This window comes from Fundulus heteroclitus, unplaced genomic scaffold, assembly GCF_011125445.2.
Source record: "Fundulus heteroclitus isolate FHET01 unplaced genomic scaffold, MU-UCD_Fhet_4.1 scaffold_94, whole genome shotgun sequence".
Lineage (NCBI taxonomy): Eukaryota > Metazoa > Chordata > Actinopteri > Cyprinodontiformes > Fundulidae > Fundulus > Fundulus heteroclitus.
Genome location: NW_023397406.1, coordinates 57,501 through 76,039, shown reverse-complemented (window position 1 = coordinate 76,039; position 18,539 = coordinate 57,501). Strand labels below are relative to the sequence as shown.

Here is an 18,539-nt window from a genome sequence, read left to right as displayed (position 1 = left end):
GAGAAGTTATATGCAACCATGGTCGTAACGGCACGGGATCAAAGGTCAAGTGCTTCCTTCCTGACAGGGTAACATGCCAGATTGTCAGCCGCATGCCCGGCCAGACCTGCCCAGATCAAACTGAGGCTCATGTAAAAACACGCAATAGGTCCTGAAGTTTGGCAGCAATGACTTCAGGATCGTCCGTGCAGTTTTCAGTTCTTACCCACCTGCCAGACGGCATGACACACACACAGAGGCAGTTGTCTGCATGTTTGTGGGTGTGTGGCTGTCCTCTCACACTCAGTGGTGAACAGAGTAGTTGCAGACATTAGTCACGATAGCTGCCGGCTGCAATGACCTTATTCTTGGAGGGAAAATTAGAGAGAAAGAATGACGAAAATGAAGCGGGAAGAATGAAACACTTGTTTGCACTTTGGCCGACCTTCTAAAGACAAGTTGTAGTTTTAGTTTAGGCCTTTTAGTCTGAGCGCATTTGTGCTCTTCAACTGTCAGGACTTGGTTTTGGTTTTAGATTTAAGCCGTTCTTTGGTGATGTCTGTCAAAGCAAGATGGCAGATTATTATATTCTCTCAAAATCAACCAATAACACACATTTATATGGGTGAGAGTTTGTAGGTATAAACATAAATATTGCACGCCTGCTAGAAAAACTGAGCTTAAAAGGTTAGTTGAAATATTTGGGCTTTTGACAAAACTGCTTTATTTTTTTTCTAATAAATTCAGTTAATTGACATGAATTGACATGAAACTGTAGAGAATTAGGAAACTGTGCCAAGTTTTACATGACTTTGAATTGTTTCACTTTGTAATTTTCCTCATCATATTTTATATGGTTCAGCTTTTTTGAATACTGTTCCTTCCACATTTAATGGTGATTCAGTCATCTGCTCAGATAACTATTCTGCTTTCAGCTGGCCTACAGTCGGCTCGAAATATTCCCAACCAGCCAAATGTATCTTTCTCGCAAGTTAAAAACGTATTGGCAGATACAGCTAGAGGGAACAGGTTACTTTGCTAGACTTTAGCATCTCATTAAAAGCACTTGAGATCACCGAGTTTTAGACCATAACTCTTTAAAACATTGGGAAGCCTTCATTCTGGTGACCAGCTTGTGCCTGACTGCAAAAATTGAGTGGTGGAGTAAAAATCCAACGTAACTGAACTGAACGTAAAATAAAATGAAAATCAGCAGTACAAAAATGTATTACACCTCTAATAATTGATATACAAGGAATGACACTGAATATCTCAGAGAGGGAGAGACAGAGAGAGACAGAGAGAGATATGCTTAACTTTTTAAGTTAACCGGAGTGTCAAGAGACCTTTAATTGGCGATTCTTGACTTTCTGGGTTTATTATGAGATGTATTATAATGTAACACCGAGGCCAATTTCTCTTAACTGTTTAAAATAGGTAAGACAAGAGAACAAATGAGAATATTGCTGCTGTAAATTGCCTTTGTCAGTAAAAATAACTATATAATATAAAAATAACTATATAAATAATAATAAAGTCTAGGCTAAAAGAGGACCCAGCTTTATCTTGCCTCCACAAACAGAAAGCAGGGTAGTGAGGCAAGTGAAAAAATATTTTAAAAGCTCATTACGAGAGACCTGCAGCAATTTTTTAAGACTGAGTTTATGCTAAAAAGATATATTTTAAGCATTGCGGAGGACGCAATGTCTTTGTTCACTCATAGCAAAACTCACACATAAATGAGAAGCTCATATCTAGGTGTCAGACAGGTTGGTTGAGTCTTAAGTGTCAGTTTTACACCATAGATACACAAAAAAAGTGATCAAAAAAGATACACCATTGCTGATTTTGTAGTTAATGATGTGAGGTAAATACTAGCACCCCCCCCCCCCCCACACACACAGACTTGTGTCATCCACTTCTGCCTGAAGTGCGACTGTTTCGTCCTGCGAAGAGGAAGCTTCAGCTGCCATTCCTGGAAGAGATCGCTGCACCAGTTTAACCACACAGAACAGTGTGTGGGTGGGTGTGAGATCATCTTTGTTCTGCTTTCTTATGCTAAAATTAAGTGTTGAAGACCAATTATTTGTTGACTGAAATAATAAATCTAGGACTGTGTGAGAAAAAGCCAATGTCCTTAATCCTGGTGCCTTGTGCTATAGGATTTGACTTAATTTTAAGAAAAAGATTAAAATAAACAAGCTTATCTTTGATATGGAATAAGGAAGAGTAGCATTTTCACTTGTGGTTCAATATCTGCAGAACTTCACACTGTGAAAAGGTAAATAAAACTGAAAGGAAATTGATCTGAAAAGGCATAAAAATAAACTAAGACTGTAACACCCACAAGTGTAACTCAAATATTAAACCGAAAATGACTCGAAGATGGAAATTTTGTCTAAAAATAAAACCACAATAGTATCTGTTTTTTTCCCCCTCAGAAGCATTTGCCATTAATTTGCACAGGAACTTCAAGGTAATCAGATGAGTACAACATACTACGTCGTCCTCCTACACGAGGATTAGGATTAGTGTCCAGATGACTTTTTCAACTGTGTTACACACAAAGGATTAGAGATAAATTATTACGCAGTGCTTTTGTTTGCATTCTGTTGATGTTTTTGCTGGCTCAGGCGATGCTCATTAAAATTAGATTAGCTAAAAGAGAGTTTGCCAGCTGTAGATGTGGCCAATGTTGCACAACTGGGGAGTTTTACTGAGCAAGAAACAAATCCATCATTGTTGGTGTATGAGTTTGGAAGGTGCGAGATAAATGAGGCAAAATATACTTTTACTTGTTCATGTGTCTGTGTGATGTGTGTTTCTTGAGTTATCATCCTGATCATTGTTTAGTTTGTTGAAAGGGGAACCAGAAATCTCCAATAAGAGTTTTGGCACAACCATTAGGTTCAAATCTCTTTTTTCTAGAACATTTAGGGGCATATATGATATCTAATTGTTTATTATTATCTAATTATTAACTTTTCCTTGTGTTCAATCTTGTGACTTACAATAGTTTATATATTCAAAAAGCAGGAAAGAAAGGGTGATGAAAATGAATGATGTTGCATTTGTGGCATCTATGCGTAGCGTAATAGACAAAGCTCACATTTCAGTCCATCTGCAGTTAGTTTCCCCACAGCAACATATTGCTTGGCCCTTAAAAATTCACTTCATGCTAATGCTACCCACACAGTAGATGGAAGCAAGTTGTGTGAAAATACTAAAGCATGATCAGGCTGCAGACTGCAGCCAAGATGAAACACTCTCCTTCCCTGGCTCAGACACACAGTAAACTAAGTTGCAGCTGAAGCTAAATGAGAGTGGTTATTGATTCATGTAATCTGTGGACATCAGCAGACATTTTGAACTGACAGAACACATAAAAATTAGAATAAAAATTCATTCAGATGAAATATCTTCTTATCTGATAATCTGCGTGCACACAAACAACAGCCATCTGTGTTTGATTCAGCGGTCTGGCTGTTTACTGCCTGCTCTTGCTATTTTCCCCATGTTTCCTGAAGTGATGATCTTTGTAACAAAAGTGCTCATTTAACAGTCTTTCTGTGCTTTCAGTACATGACCACACTTCCATTTTACACATTCACTTTAAAATAATCTTTTTTTCTCTCGAGAATACAGTCCGTGCCCTATGTACAACAATGTCTTCCATATATGGTATGCACTTCCTGCTTTCAAGAAATGCCTTTCCTGCTATGGCTTTTATTTTTTGTCCGTGCTTTTACTCTAATCTACCTGCTATGAAAAACAATGGAAAATCCAATTATGATTTACTTATGGTTCAAGCTGTCAGTATGTTTAGACTTTATGGCTTTAAATTGGAAATATGCCAGTTAATGTGTCTTGGATTGTTTTTTCATGACTTTAGTTTGCTAATATCATATTTAATCATTTATTTTGTCTTTTTTTTCTTGTCATTTTCTGACAGGAGCAGATGAAGCACACAATGAAGACATTTGTGGCATGAAACCAGATTTGTCACTCGTTTCCTTCTCCTTCATTTCCTCCCACCACCTTTCAGTCAGTAACTCTGACCTCAGCAACACCGCATTGATGAGGTAACGTCGAGCTCCCGCTTCGCAGCTCCCACCTGCACATATACCTTATTGCCTTCCTCCCCTTCTCCTCCCATCAACCCCTTCATCACAGCCATGGGTCAGAAGATCTCTGGCAGCGTTAAATCGGTGGACGGTCGAGGGGAAAGTGGCAGCTCCCCGTCGTACCGACCCACGGCTCATCGTCGCCAACACCTGGAGCTGAGGGGTCCAGATTTCTCCAAGCCCCCCAGGCTGGATCTCCTCCTGGACATGCCATGTGCCGGAATGGAGACCCAGCTCCAACACGCTTGGAATCCGGACGACCGCTCGCTCAACATCTTCATCAAAGAGGACGATAAGTTAACGTTTCACCGACACCCAGTTGCTCAGAGCACAGACTGCATCAGAGGGCGGGTTGGATACACGCGAGGTCTCCACGTGTGGAAGATCCACTGGCCTCCACGGCAGCGAGGCACCCATGCCGTGGTGGGTGTGGCCACCTCGGAGGCTCCTTTACACTCTGTTGGGTACACCGCTTTAGTAGGGTCGGACTGTGAGTCCTGGGGCTGGGATCTGGGACGAAACAGACTCTATCACGACAGTAAGAACCGGTCCCACAGTTCGCTGCCTTCGTATCCTTGTTCCCTGGAACCAGACGAGTCATTCACACTGCCGGACTCTCTTCTAGTGATTCTGGACATGGATGAAGGGACGTTGAGCTTTATGGTGGACGGACAGTATCTAGGAGTTGCATTCCGTGGCCTGAAAGGAAAGAAGCTGTATCCCATCGTCAGTGCTGTGTGGGGACATTGTGAAATAACCATGAAGTATATCAACGGCTTGGATCGTAAGTAATCACATTTCTCTTACTAATGACACAACACGATGAGAGAGAGAGGAAATTCCCCAGTGCTCTATTGAAACTGAATTTACTGTTACATTTCATTTGATTTTAAGCTACATTTTACTTGTTTTGATAAAAGTCTATATTAACTCTAATATACAGTCAACAAACTCTATATTAAAGTTAATAGAGTCTGTTTATGCTGGAAAAGGAAACTGAGTGATTGTGACATGTCCTCAAACGTCAGAGGATGTGGTAACAGATATAATTACTTTTGCAACTCTGTAAACTCCAGTATTGCGCACGCTACCTGCTTTACTTGGCAGCAGACGTGGCAGAGGTTAGTGTAAGTCCACCGGGGGCACAACAATTAATTTGTTCTGCAAAATGGGGTCATTCACTACACACTACAACTAGAAGCTCATTACAAAAAAATATATATATTTTGTTTTTTAAGCTTATGCAAACATTTATGTTTGAAACCATTTTGTTCAGTTTGATTCATAGACATTCCAGTACTGTACATTAAATAGGAACTGCACATCACGCCTTAAATGCCCTTTGATGTTTCTCTGGCTGGAGCTTCACTGTGCTTATTTCCTGCGGATGGGCAGGACCTGGCTAAACCCTGAACAAGTTGTCAGTCCATGCAAACCAGGCAGACTGAGATTTGAGCCCAGGACCTTTGTGCTGCAAGACAAATAGTGCTACCAACTGCGCACTGTGCAGCACACATGTGGACTTCCTTTACTTATTAGGGGGATTTCTGAAGGCAATTAGTTTCACTGGATTTAATCTAGCGGTATCAAAGTAAATGGGTTTGAATACAAATGCACTCCAGACCTGTCAGAATTGTATTTTTAAACCATTTTGAAAATGGTGTTTGTTGTCTATCACATTACATTAATCTAAAAAGTGTCTATTATGACAAAAACAGGAACGTATATAAATATAGAACATAGTGTATTCCTTATAAAGCAATTAGACGTGACATGCTTTATTTTTTAATACGTCATCCTTCAAATGGCACTTTAGTTTTAAGATGCTGTGTCTCGGCTGTTTTATTGGTCATCCCCAAGCTCTTTATCCTACCACAGTCTAAACATGGATGTTTTTTAAAAGCCTGGTCAGACACATAAATACAGATGGACCTGCACCTGCCATGATGGGAGCTTGTGTGTCATGAAAACAAGCTTAAGGTCTGACTGAGTTTGCAGAACCCCATGGGTCTTGTTTGATATCAAAACAGTGTTTTTTTTTCTATTACTCATCCCAGAGCAAAGAGGAAACCCATTTCTCTTTGTAGTTTGTTATGTCTGGTTTCTCTTTGTGCAGTCATCTCGAGTTTCTCTCTGAAAATTTCCTCAGAGGACCACTGCTCTCCAGGGACTCCACGACACCAAGAGCCTGTTTTCCTACCATTAGAAAGGGGTCACAAGTCTCATCACAGTTTTAAATTGGATGCTTTTGCATTTAGAAATTGAAGCTGACAAACTAGAGTATGAACCAGAACGAGAACAAATCTCAGACTCTAGAGATAACTTCAAAGTACATAGTTGAGATGCTGAGAGTGCATCATGACATCTAGTTTTCCATTTAAGGAGCCACCAACAGGATTTCATGGCGACTGCGTCACGGACCATCAGGGAGAATATGAGGAATATAGAGTGTTTTCAGAGCTCTCGATTCTACAGGCATATATGCTTCATGCTGGGTTATGAGGTCTGGCTGTTGAAAATATGCAGAACTTAACGCAGAGCAGTTCAGCTTGATAGGCAAGAAGGGACTTTTAAAGGAGAAAGGTCGAGAAAATGTTGGAAATCTACAAGATTTAAAGCGAATGAGAAAAGTTTAGTCAAATCTGAGTTAATCTGCAAATGTAGATAAAGATGCCCGAACTGTGTTCTGTTTACTGAGCGAATACTTCCCTCGTTTTGCAAAAGAGATGCATTTTCACATTTCACAGAAAAACTTTGAATAAATTTTGAGGTTTGAGGTAAAAGGCCAACACAGAATAATGCAAAATTGTGAAGTGAAAGAAATAACCAATAGAAGAATGGAGCATTTAAAAAAAAAATCCTCCATTCTTCTACATTGCACTGAATTTGCTCTAGCAGCAATAAAAAAAAGGGGAAAGTACAAAGTCATGTCACGCCACACTTAATGGATTTTCCTTTGCAGAGATGTGTAAAACTATATTATTTTCATTTCACTCCACATTTAGGAAACACTTTGTGTTGGTCTATCACACAATCAGCAAACAAAATACGTTAAAGTTTGTGTTTTTTTCCCCCCCCAACAAAATCTTATTAAAAGATTTAAGGTGTACAAATATTATATTAGTCACAGTGTATTTTGCTCCCCCAACTCTACTCTGTCAGCATTATAAAATATGCTGTTTCAAATAACAGCTGGGAAGGTAATCTCCTGTAGGAAATCAGTCCAAACATGTTATGCAAATTCTTCTGTGAAAATCGAAACATGAGACGGCATGTGTTTGTCTGCATGAGGAAGGACAGATGGAGACAAATGCTTTGTTGAGAGGGCTCGGAAAAAGGAAAACCTCCTTGGATCTTCAGAGCCAAAATAGTAATTTAGTGTTCTTCTTTCTGTATTATGGGATAGAGCTGTGGGAGATGTGTTATTCCTCCTTTACTGGGGCAACATTCAGGCATCTCATCTCCTTTTTCCTTTTTTTTTTTCAAGACCTGCTTTACAGTACTTGCCCACCATCCCTGTGTTGTCCTGATCTTACAACTTGCATTATTTTTCCTTTTGAAAATGAAGCCTGCGCGCAGCGGCGCTGGTGCTGAGTGTTTTTAGGAGAAGAAACAAACAGCAGAGCTTCTGAAACTGCACCGCTGGGATCAGTGCCGACTCTGAAGGCAGCAGAGTTCAGCTGCTGAAGAAAAGTAACACAGTTGACAATTTTCCTCATTAAAACTGAAGAGCGCATTACATAGCAAATACACGACGCTCTTCTTTTAATTTGCTGTGAGAGTGGAAATAAGCGGCCTTAAAGCTGCGCTCTTTATATGAGCAGGCCCAGCGGTCTGAGCCTACAGTCGGGGAGTTCAGTTGTTATGATCGAATCAGCTCGTCTTCCTTGATGACTCAAGTAGTGAGAACAAAGTCATAACTGCTGTCTGTTTTCTGAGGATATGAGTGTTTGCGTAAGGCAAAACCCCGGCCAGACATTGAATCACAAGCTACTGTTTATCTCTCGGTGACAGCTTCTCCTGTCGATGGGCTTGAGAGTTGCGATATCACTAAAGGTAAATCTGCGGATGTGCGAGTCTGCGCATGAGACGGCTGCCTTAGTCCTTTGGTAATGTCTTCATTCAGCAAGCCTTCATGTGAGAAGAGAGTGCGCCGCTGAAGGGGAAATAACATGACTGTGGGGCATTAACAAAAGATTTACCGACGCGCCGTCTGCTTATGACACGGTTTATTTTTCTCGTCGCTCCGGCTCAGGCCCCTGTTGCCTCATTATCATCATTTTTGCTCCACCTCGGATCGTTGCTCCCGTCCCTGAAGCAACGCAGCACCAGACGGGAGGACCACGGCGTTCCAGGCTCTCTAAGATCCTTCAAAGCCTTCAGTGTGCAGAGTGGTTGGTTTAATATGCGTTAATGCGGGGAGATGTAGAGAGAAGTTAAGTTGAAACTTGCTGTAAATGGGATTTCAATTATTCATGCTTTCTATAAACCAACTTCAAGGGTCTCCTCTTGCTTCATATTTGCAGTGAAGTTATTTCAGCTGTCCAGACAAGACCGTATTTGCCTTAATTGATGCTACACTACCCCCCCCCCCCCCCCCAACATTAATGTGGCAGCTTCCATCAAATCAACGTGTAAACATTTCTCTCTGGCAATTCAATTCAATTAAATTTTTCAATTCAATTTATTTATATAGCGCCAAATCATGAAACATGTCATCTCAAGGCACTTTACAAAATCAAGTTCAATCATATTATACAGATTGGGTCAGATTATACAGATTGGTCAAAAATGTCCTATATAAGGAAACTAGTTGATTGCATCAAAGTCCCGACAAGCAGCTTTTACTCCTGGGGAAGCAGTAGAGCCACAGGGAAGAGTCATCTGCATTGTACATGGCTTTGCAGCAATCCCTCATACTGAGCAAGCATGAAGCGACAGTGGGAAGAAAAACCACCCATTAACGGGAAGGAAAACCTCCGGCAGAACCAGGCTCAGTATGAACGGTCATCTGCCTCGACCGACTGGGGTTACAGAAGACAGAGCAGAGACACAACAAGAGAGACAAAATATCACAGAAGCACACATTGATCCAGTAATCTGTTCTACATTAGATGGTAGTAGTGGGTGAGCCGTCTTCTCTGGATGATGTCACAGTTAACAGAACGCCAGACCAGGTGTACCTACTATGAAGAAAAAGAGAGAGAGCAGAAAGTTAAAAGCTGAAATGACGACAGTCATTTCAATGTAATACAATGCAAAACAATGCAAAACTCACCCTTTTTTTTCCTCTTGCCTTGGCTAAATCATTTTAGCAGTTTCTAATTTTCTTCATTAGGAGCCACCTTTGTGGGAATGCGTTGCTGAAGACTTAACACACACTAAGCTACTTCTATTGCCTTTCCTATTAGCAGCTATGAAGTGCTGCAAAGCTACACGCTCGGCTGCAGTAATGTGATTTTCTCAGAGGAAACCCTTTTCAGCCTCATACCCTGCCATTGACCATATGACAGGAGGAGTCATCGTTACCTCACAGACTGTTAGGGCTGTAAGCAGAGGAAACTGGGTGGAGCAGTTTGATCATAAAACCAAAGAGTGAGCCGTGTGACGGAATCAGAATGAAGGAAAAACTGCCCATATCAGGTCCTATGGAGGCAGTAAGTAAGAGGATAATATCTTCAAATAGCAGCGAAGATCACAAGGAGGCAGATAGAAGCAGGACATAAAAACGGACCTACTTAAGAGTTGGTGCTGTGTGTGGTGATGTTAAGGGAGGCAGCGTGACTAACGCTCAGGCTTCAGAGCGCGTCATGTTGCCGTCACTTGCAAAAGTATTCACACCATCTGAATATTTTCCCACTTTGTCATAATGTTGCCACAAAATGCAACGAGTTTAATTGTCATTTTATGTGATAAACCGACACACTGGAGCATATAATTATGCTCCCGTGTGCAGAAATTTTCAATCCACACGCCACAAAGTATTTATTGGCCAGACAGACCCCCTCCTGGGACTGAGGTTCCTCTTTTTATGTCTATTATCTCCACCGTCGTCCATGTTGGCGGTTTTCCACTGAAGTCGTCAGTTTTCTTTAAACTCTCTCGATTTGTTATTGATACTTGCCCTCTAGTGCCCACATTACCAAACAACCATGCCAGCTTAAGGCATCACAGGTTTGTTAAGGCTGGGCTGTAATGTCTAAGAAATTCTCAAGTCTAGTGCATCCATTGACGTTTTAGCTGCACCATAACCACAGCTGTAATTATTTTAGCAACCTCTAAAGTCGGTAAATAAATGCTTTAGACATTGGTGCAGACGTTGCTATTTAATAGTGCGTATGCCCGTAAAAGGGAATGTTCTTTCAGTCTTTACCCTGTTGCTCTTCCTATTTGGTAAACTCAACTGGTGCTGCTCGCAGAAAGTTACAAAGGTGGGGATTAGCTAGAGTCCCTATAAAGAGGGAACATGCCTCTACTAATCTGGTTCTATATCTATATATAACTATAACACTGCACGTCACCGTGAACACACCATCCCTTTGATAATACATTGTAGTGGCAGTATCATGCTGGGGGAATGCTTCTTTTCACCAGCAAAATGGGAACTGTTTACAGGACAAACCTGAAAGAAAACCTGTCCTGGAGAGGACTTGAGAGTGGACAACTGCCCCAAGCATACAGCAAAACATATAAACCAATGTAGCAAAATGAAGAAAAATATTCTGGCACTCTATCCAAGCTCATTTTCACCATGTCCATGTTATGTAGCTTGGTTAATTTGTTGCTTTTTACATAAAGTTACATGGGGCTCCCATAAAGCAAGTTCCTTCTCAAAGACGGTGGAATAAAGACACGGATACAGAGAAGATTATAAACAAATATTTTGATAACTAGAGCTTTTAACGTCGACTCCTTTCTTTTGGATTGGGTCTCTGCTCTTAGATTTCACGCTTTTCCACTGCAGGGAGGCTCATCAGTACCTGAGTCATAAATAGTCCAGTGAGGAGCAGCGACTCAGCTTTCTTGTGGCAGCCTGACATCGAGCTCGCAGCGAGAGTTTTACAACAACTGCTGGCTTTGCGATATGTGGGTCAGTGGGTTAGTGCTTTAGATTAACTTCGCTGCTTGCCTCAGGCATAATGGCTGCACTTGGCCATTAATGCTTCTCTGATTTGTGTCCCTCTGCCTTTTACTGTCAAGTGTGTGCGCTTATTTCTCTTAAGCTGTTTTTTTTCTTTGCTCCTTTTCTGTGAAGCGTTGACTCCTGAGAACATGTAAACCCTGGAGACTCTCAATAAAAGCCCTACGTCCCTTAGATACACACAGCAACTGCAGAAATCTGGCAAAAGCTTAATGCTGTTATTGATATTGAAAATCTTTTAGAAATTTTGAAAAAAAATTCTGGATGTGCATGCGCTAAAAAAAAAAAAAATCACATTTAGGTGTGAGCTGCAAATGGTAATATTCCAGTAGCAGCATGCGTGTAGGCAAATTTGCCATAATCAACCGTAAACAATACATTATTAGAACAGTTTTCATATATATATCTATATATATATATATAGATATATATATACAATAATGGAAAAATATAGAGCTTAAGTTTATTTAAAATTTTTATAGAAGTGTGATTACTGCCTTTAATGTTAACTTTTTTCCTCTCCTAATACTTTCGGGTTAATTAGTCGGTCTGTGTACTTTGGTAGGCAGCCGGCGGACAGCAGTTCTGTGACAGCTGGAGGCTTTACAGACATGCTGCTCATAGCATGCCAACTGTAGTCTTAAATCTGTGTTACCTTAATAAGAGTGATGGATGGCTTTTCCTTAGTTTTTTCAACCTGTCTGCATTTTAATGAGTAAAAGTGTTTTAAACCAGCTGTTATGAACAAAGAAATCGTTTAGTTGTTTTCTGTCGCCCATCTGACAGTGTGCAGCAACAGGCCAGGCCTGGGCAGGGTTCTGTTCCCTTGTTTCATACAGTCAGAGAAAACTCCGGTCATTCTGACATCTGGTCTCTCATTTAAAAGAGTCTAGAAACCCAGGAATAGTATGATGGAAAATTTCAGCTAAAACCTGTAGAACCTTTGTATGTCTTTTTGCCGGAAGCAGTCTGATTGCTTTGATTTTTGCAGATACATCAAAAATCAAGATATTTTTTTTATCGGGGAAAAAATCCACTTAAGTTTGTTTTGAAGTTTTAAAAGTTCAGAGTCAGGGTAATTAATAAATATTTAGAATATCTGTTTTTTTCCCCCTACATTCTCATTGACCTCATCACATTAATGGACGCTTATTGATCCCAACACCCTGAGTCTGAATCATGTACACCTGCCTTTCCTCAATGAGAAACTGGAACTGGTGCTTGACTTTCAATTTGATTCACCTAATGCTGGACATACTGGCAGTAGATATAAACAACATTAAATTATCCCTGGATTATGTACTCCGTCTTTATTTTTAAACTCTGTCGTACTGCGCTGTTATTCACAGACGCAGCTGTCGCTATGGCAATCTCGCAGTTAATGCATTGTAAATATACTCAAAGTTATTAAAAGGTGCATTTTGAACACATCACAACAGTGCGGCTGAGATGAGAACAGTGTCCTCTTCCTCTCTAATGAGCCGGCAGCATGTATCTCAGAGCGAGGGGACGAGGTTGGGGAATGTGCTTTTAAGTCGTCACAGCCGCAGGTTGAGCATGTAAGCAGGGTTCATTCTTCAGTGTGCTTCATTAGAAAGAGATGTTTGGTTTGCAACTGTTAAATAATCAAAAATAAAGCTGTCTGTAAATTAGCCTGGTATGTTAAAGTTTAAATCTCTCTTTGTATTATCATAAATTAAATTTCGGACAAACCAAGTGTTAGTGGTTTTATCAAATACGGGCTCCTGTTTTTTATTGGTAGGTAAAAAAAAAAAAAAAAACATGTTTCTAGGTGATATTTTCCTTTGTCACAGAGGGGGCTCTGGTATGCACTTTGGTAATTTTACATCTTCACCTCACTAGATGAACTTTTTCTGTCTAGCAGGTGTGGCTGTAAGCTTTAAGCTTGCCTTAGCGCCCCAAAGAGTAGATATGAAGGTCAAAATCTAGTGTTTGCTTTTTGATAGTTTTTGAGATAAAGATCAAATACCCCCAGTTAAAAAGCTTATTTATGAAATATCGAAACAAGACGTTTACCACACTAAATCATTACGAACACAAGTTTTATTTCCCACATATCATTTGTAAACAAATGTATAATATTAAGCAAATTATTATTGACATTAACATAATCGCTCAAAACCTGAGTTACAGACAAAATCTCAAATGATGATGGTTAAAAATCGATGATGACAAGACAGAAGAAAGCGGACAGATGGTTAGAAAGGGAAATGCTGAGAAAGAATTAGAAGGAATAAATGGGAGCTTACACTTCAAAAGATGGATTTAAAATGGTAAAATCCTGATTGCTGTTGATTCTTTAGCTTTAATTGCTTACCCGAGGGAGCTGACCTGCTAGCATTTCTTTAATATACCACCAGTAGTGTTGGTACCTTTGTTGAAGAGCACTGTTTTTGTGTGGAGCCAATTTAATTGCAATTAACATTCAGAATTCAGTCATTAACAGCAATTAAAATCAGGGTGTTTTGGATCCCTGCTGCTTTGTAAACAGCAGTGCAGCCCAACAACTGCCCCTGGGGATTCTCATGAATGTATGCATCCAGGAAAAGCTCAGGAGCTGAAATCTGTTTTGAAAGCTCAGCAGCTGCTTGTTGCTCACCCATAAATTCTACGTTTAGTGCTGCCATGGACAAGACTATAAATGTGAGCTTTGCTTTCCCTCGGGCACAGGTAGCATTTTTATTATCTGTTTGCCCCGCTTAAAATAAACTTAAAAAAAAATTTTAGAAATAGAAGACTATTCACTTCAGTGGTTGGGAACCGCTCTATCAGAACATCGTCATTTTCGTTTTTTTTAAATCCGCCAGCAGCTCTCTGACACAAAAGCCCACATGTCTAGGTTATTATCGTGGTTATCTAATCAGTCTGTGGCCTTGTAATGAATGAGGAGGGCAATGAATGAGCGCAAGATAATCCTCCCCAATCTTCTTCTACTTCACTCTTTGTTCAGTCAGCTTTGGCTCAGCCTCTAATCAGCGCCACAGTTTGGCCTCCTGACATTACCAGTTCACAGACGGGATGCTTTGTGTTCTCGCATGATGCGTTTCTCTATCAAGGCCTCCCAGCCCTCTTTCCTTTTTTACTCCTTCCCACTGAGTTGATGTATTTAACTGTTGGTCATTTCATTCTCTCTGCTACTTTCTGTGTCGCCTTGCTGACTCCCCTGTTTGCTTTCTTTCTTTATTAAAGAACAACACATTCTAATGTGTAGCTTTTCAGGAACACAGAGAACGATGCTGTTGTTGCGACGGGTCATAGAGTTTACATTGGTGACCAGGAATCCTCCTCATTGTAATATAAACATGATATAATTTTCATTGTTGATGGCAACAATTTCAATCGTGAAAGTTATGAGACATCTATTATTATATGCTGCAATTGTTCTATATTTTCTGTGACAGTTATTTGACAGGAACGTATAACTGGAAATACCCTACATCTACCATGACGCCATGTGGTCTGATGGTGTCATGTGTCATTTCCCATGACATCATGTGACACGTCTCATGTCGCAGATTATTCTGTACCGTTGTATTTCTTTTTTTTTGCAAGGCATATTTTGCACTCTCGATCTGAATCTTTACGCTCAGTCAAGATTCTGTCACAAACAGGCTGCTCTGTCAGAGCTAGGCTTTCAGATGGTGCAACACATAGCAGAAGCCCACCTTAATTCCTGTTTTGGTTGTGTTGTTCACAGCCAAGAAACTGGTGGGAATCACCCAAATCTGCTGTCGTGATTTACTTCTGGAAATACAGAATCTGTTTTTGTTGCAAAGTATATATTGTTTTGCAATGGAAAGTATACTTGCTGTGGTGTAGTAATTTAAGCACAGTCAGTGTACTGACAGAAGTCAGTCGGTACTGTTACTCCTTGCAGGTCAACATCCAGATTACCCACATTCTTTATTTATATTTTCTGAGTTTGAAATTCCAAAAAAGTAAAAAACAAAACAACTGTACTTTTTCCCGAAGTTTGAAGACGTTTCGCTTCCCATCCTGGAAGCTTTCTCAATTCAAAAAGTCTGGAGTAGTGTGGAGTCGCAAGCTTTATAGTACTGCCCAACAAAGGCCTTGTTATGGATTACATAACATGCAAATTGAACCAGAACAGGCCCACCCCCTTAGTAATGGGGAGTCGTCGTAATGGCTTAATCGTTATCCAAGCCATTACAAGGCCTTTGTTGGGCAGTAGTATAAAGCTTACAACTCCACACTACTGCGGACTTTTTAAATTGAGAAAGCTTCCGGGATGGGAAGCGAAATGTCTTGAAACTTCGGGAAAAAGTCCAGTTGTTTTGTTTTTTTACTTTTTTGGAATGACCATGACCTGGATGACTGAGGATCTTCACCAGCACTCTGAGCTTGAAAGTTCCCGTCAATTAGTACTAAGACAACAAGCGCTTGCAATTAGTATCAGCTTCACTATTTACCCATAAGTATTTGGCCGTAACCTTAGAGACTAGCAAAAAATAATAGTGCATGCTCCTGCAAATTCCCCGTTATCTGGGTCATCGCAACAGCAAATGACCTGGTTAATTAATGGTAATCCTGTTCAGAAACACTTTCTGGTATACTGGGTAAAATGGTCCTTCCATCTTGAAAGCAGTTAATACATTAAGTGATTAGAAAGAGGAGGTTAAAAATTGATCTATGTGATCAGAGATTTGTCAGAGTGTTGGTCCTGCTCTCACCCTCCTCTGTCCCTCAAGTTCCAGGGGCAGCTTATCTATTGGTTGTCCCACATGCCAGTCACATAAAATGGTAGATGGCTTGTAATTGCACAGTGCTTTATCAAGTCCAATGACCCCAATGTGCTTTACACTTCAGTCACTTACTCACTCATTCACACCCTAATGGTTTTGAGCTATGACAGAGAAAAAGCAGCCATACACCAGTGAGAGTAAGTATTATTTATATAGCACATTTACTCAGCTGTCATATCACAGGTCGATATAGGATAAAACAATGAATAATAAAAGCGATAATAAAATTCACAATAAAATACCAAAATCTAACAGTACGAATAAAAATCGAGACATACGTGAAATACGGCGGTGGCAGCATTATGTTGTGGAGTTGTTTTGCTGCAGGAGGGACTGGTGCGCTTTATAAAACAGATGGCATCATGAGAAAAGAACATTATGTGGAAATTCTGAGGCAACATCTCAAGAACGTTAGAGCTTGGGCACAAATTGGTCTTCCAAATGGACAATGACCCAAAGCATAGAGCCAACCTGGTTACAAAGTGGCTAAAAAATAACAAAGTCAATGTTCTGGAGAGGCCGTCACAAAGCCCTGATCTCAATCCTATTGAAAATTTATGGGCAGAGCTGGATAGGTTTGTGCGAGCAAGGTGGCCCACAAACTCGGCTCAGTTACACCAGTTCTGTCAGGAGGAATGTGTCAAGGTTTCTGCCAACTTTTGTGAGACGCTTGTGGAAGGAGATCCAAAACATTTGACCAAAGTCACACAGTTTAAAGCAAGAAGCAAACTTTTGACCTTCGAAAAAAGTAATAAAACAATGTCTAAAGCCGGTGACCGCCCTTATTTTTGTGGCATTTAGAAAATAGGAATAATTGTGGTAATCCTAATGGACCCAAGAGAGGAGAGGTTTATTCAGATTTCATGTCTGACGGTGAGAAAAAAGCTCATGTCTTTCTATATAGTGTATGTAAACTTCTGATTTCAACTTTACTTCACTAAAGCGTACACATGATACCTGGACGACATCAGTAGGTGTTAGAAATCCTCTTAATCTCATTAAATAGAATGATATTTTTTATCTGTCTCAAATCCTTGTATCTCTCTGTCTGAAGGGTGAAATTCTCTTCATTGCAGAGATTAAATTGAAAATTTCATGAGAGGAATATCAATATGAACACTTCAGTTTCAAATTGAATTATCTAGACGTCTAGATAATTCAATCTAAGAATTTAATCATTATTTTCACACTGTTAACTTTACTACTGCACAACAACTAACAGAACACAAACAAATGTGAAGTATAAAGCAGCTTAAAGGCAATTCTCAAAGTATTGGAAAATAAACGTTCTGAGGATCTAAACTTATAAAGGGTTTCTCTGTCTTTCTGGAAAGTTAAACTCAGTTTACGTGCATAATTTAGATTTTTCCATATCTGACTGGAGTCTGAAGGAAAGCTTAAAAAGGAGAATAAAGTTACTCCAAGTGAGCCACCTTTGACCGCTGTTAGGAAGTTCGTGCCGTGGTTCGATGTCAGACTGTGGTCTGCATCCCTTTGGGAACAGAGTTTGGACCTCAGCAGGTGCGGTTCTCACACTCTCATCTCTGGAGGGAAATATCTGGCCTTACAGCTGCTAGGCCTGGAAGGTCACCCTCAGACTGGCTGTTAGTCTCCCTCTCCTGGCACCGGCTCTGAATGACGTGCTGGTCCCCTGACTCGCCCTTCTCAACCGAATTGTACGCAACCTGAAACAATTCCCTCGCTGAATGACTCAAGATTTTGGTGAATAGAAACAATGTAACTGAATTTTAAACAGGCGGACCAATATATGCCTGCTGACCTGATTCGGGCAGCTTCTCGGTTTGGTGTGTCTTGGCTGCTCCGAGGTGCATCATTGTGTCTGTTTCCTTGGCTCTCCTCGAGGTTTTTTTACTCCCAATCCATTCTGGCACTACTCTGACCCAACTCTCAGAAACACACACTGAAATCAGGCATTATTGTTTTTGGCAAGTCTGTGTTTGATAGCTGTTAGAGAAAATAAATTCAAGTTCCTTTCAAGACCTGCTTGCATTTCAGACAAACAGTATTTCAAAGATGGATAATAAAAGTATCACAGGGTGAGGCCTGTATACTCTTACAAGGTTTCACTTGCATCCAGGGCAACTGTGAATCAGTGGGTAGAGTACTTCTGATCAGAAGGTTGTGGGCTTGATTCCAGGATCCACCTTTCACATGTCCACATACCCCTGGGCAAGGCACTTAACCCCATGTAGTTTACTGCGTATCAGTGTATGAATGTGGCTACAGCATAAAGTGGTTTGAGTGGTCAGCATGACTAGAAAAACAGTATTCAGTGTTTTTACTACTATGGAGCAAAATAGTTTTGACCCTAGCAAAAAAGACGCTTACATTAAATGGCATTCAAATGTTACATGTTTTAGACTATCTCAGGAGCACGAACTTAGAGTCTGTGGAAAGAAATAACCATAACACTGCTCATGCTGTTACAAAGCCGTGTTCTGCGGGAAGAAAAGAAAGGACTTTTATACATTCACATGAACATTACTTAAA

At 40.3% G+C, this 18,539-nt stretch overlaps 1 protein-coding gene across 4 annotated transcripts in view; it reads left to right on the top strand.

Annotated features, from left to right (window-relative positions):
* LOC105934219 (SPRY domain-containing SOCS box protein 4) overlaps window positions 1–18,539 on the top strand; it is a 93,769-nt gene that overhangs the window by 46,063 nt on the left and 29,167 nt on the right. For 2 of the 4 annotated variants that reach the window (XM_012874108.3, XM_012874107.3), the window contains exon 2: window positions 3,938–4,887. In XM_012874108.3, coding sequence (XP_012729562.1) covers window positions 4,155–4,887 — 733 coding nt within the window. In that variant the 5' untranslated portion in view covers window positions 3,938–4,154. Of the gene's footprint in view, window positions 1–3,931; window positions 4,888–18,539 lie in introns of all 4 variants that reach the window. The other 2 variants (XM_012874101.3, XM_012874104.3) reach the window with 1 other exon arrangement.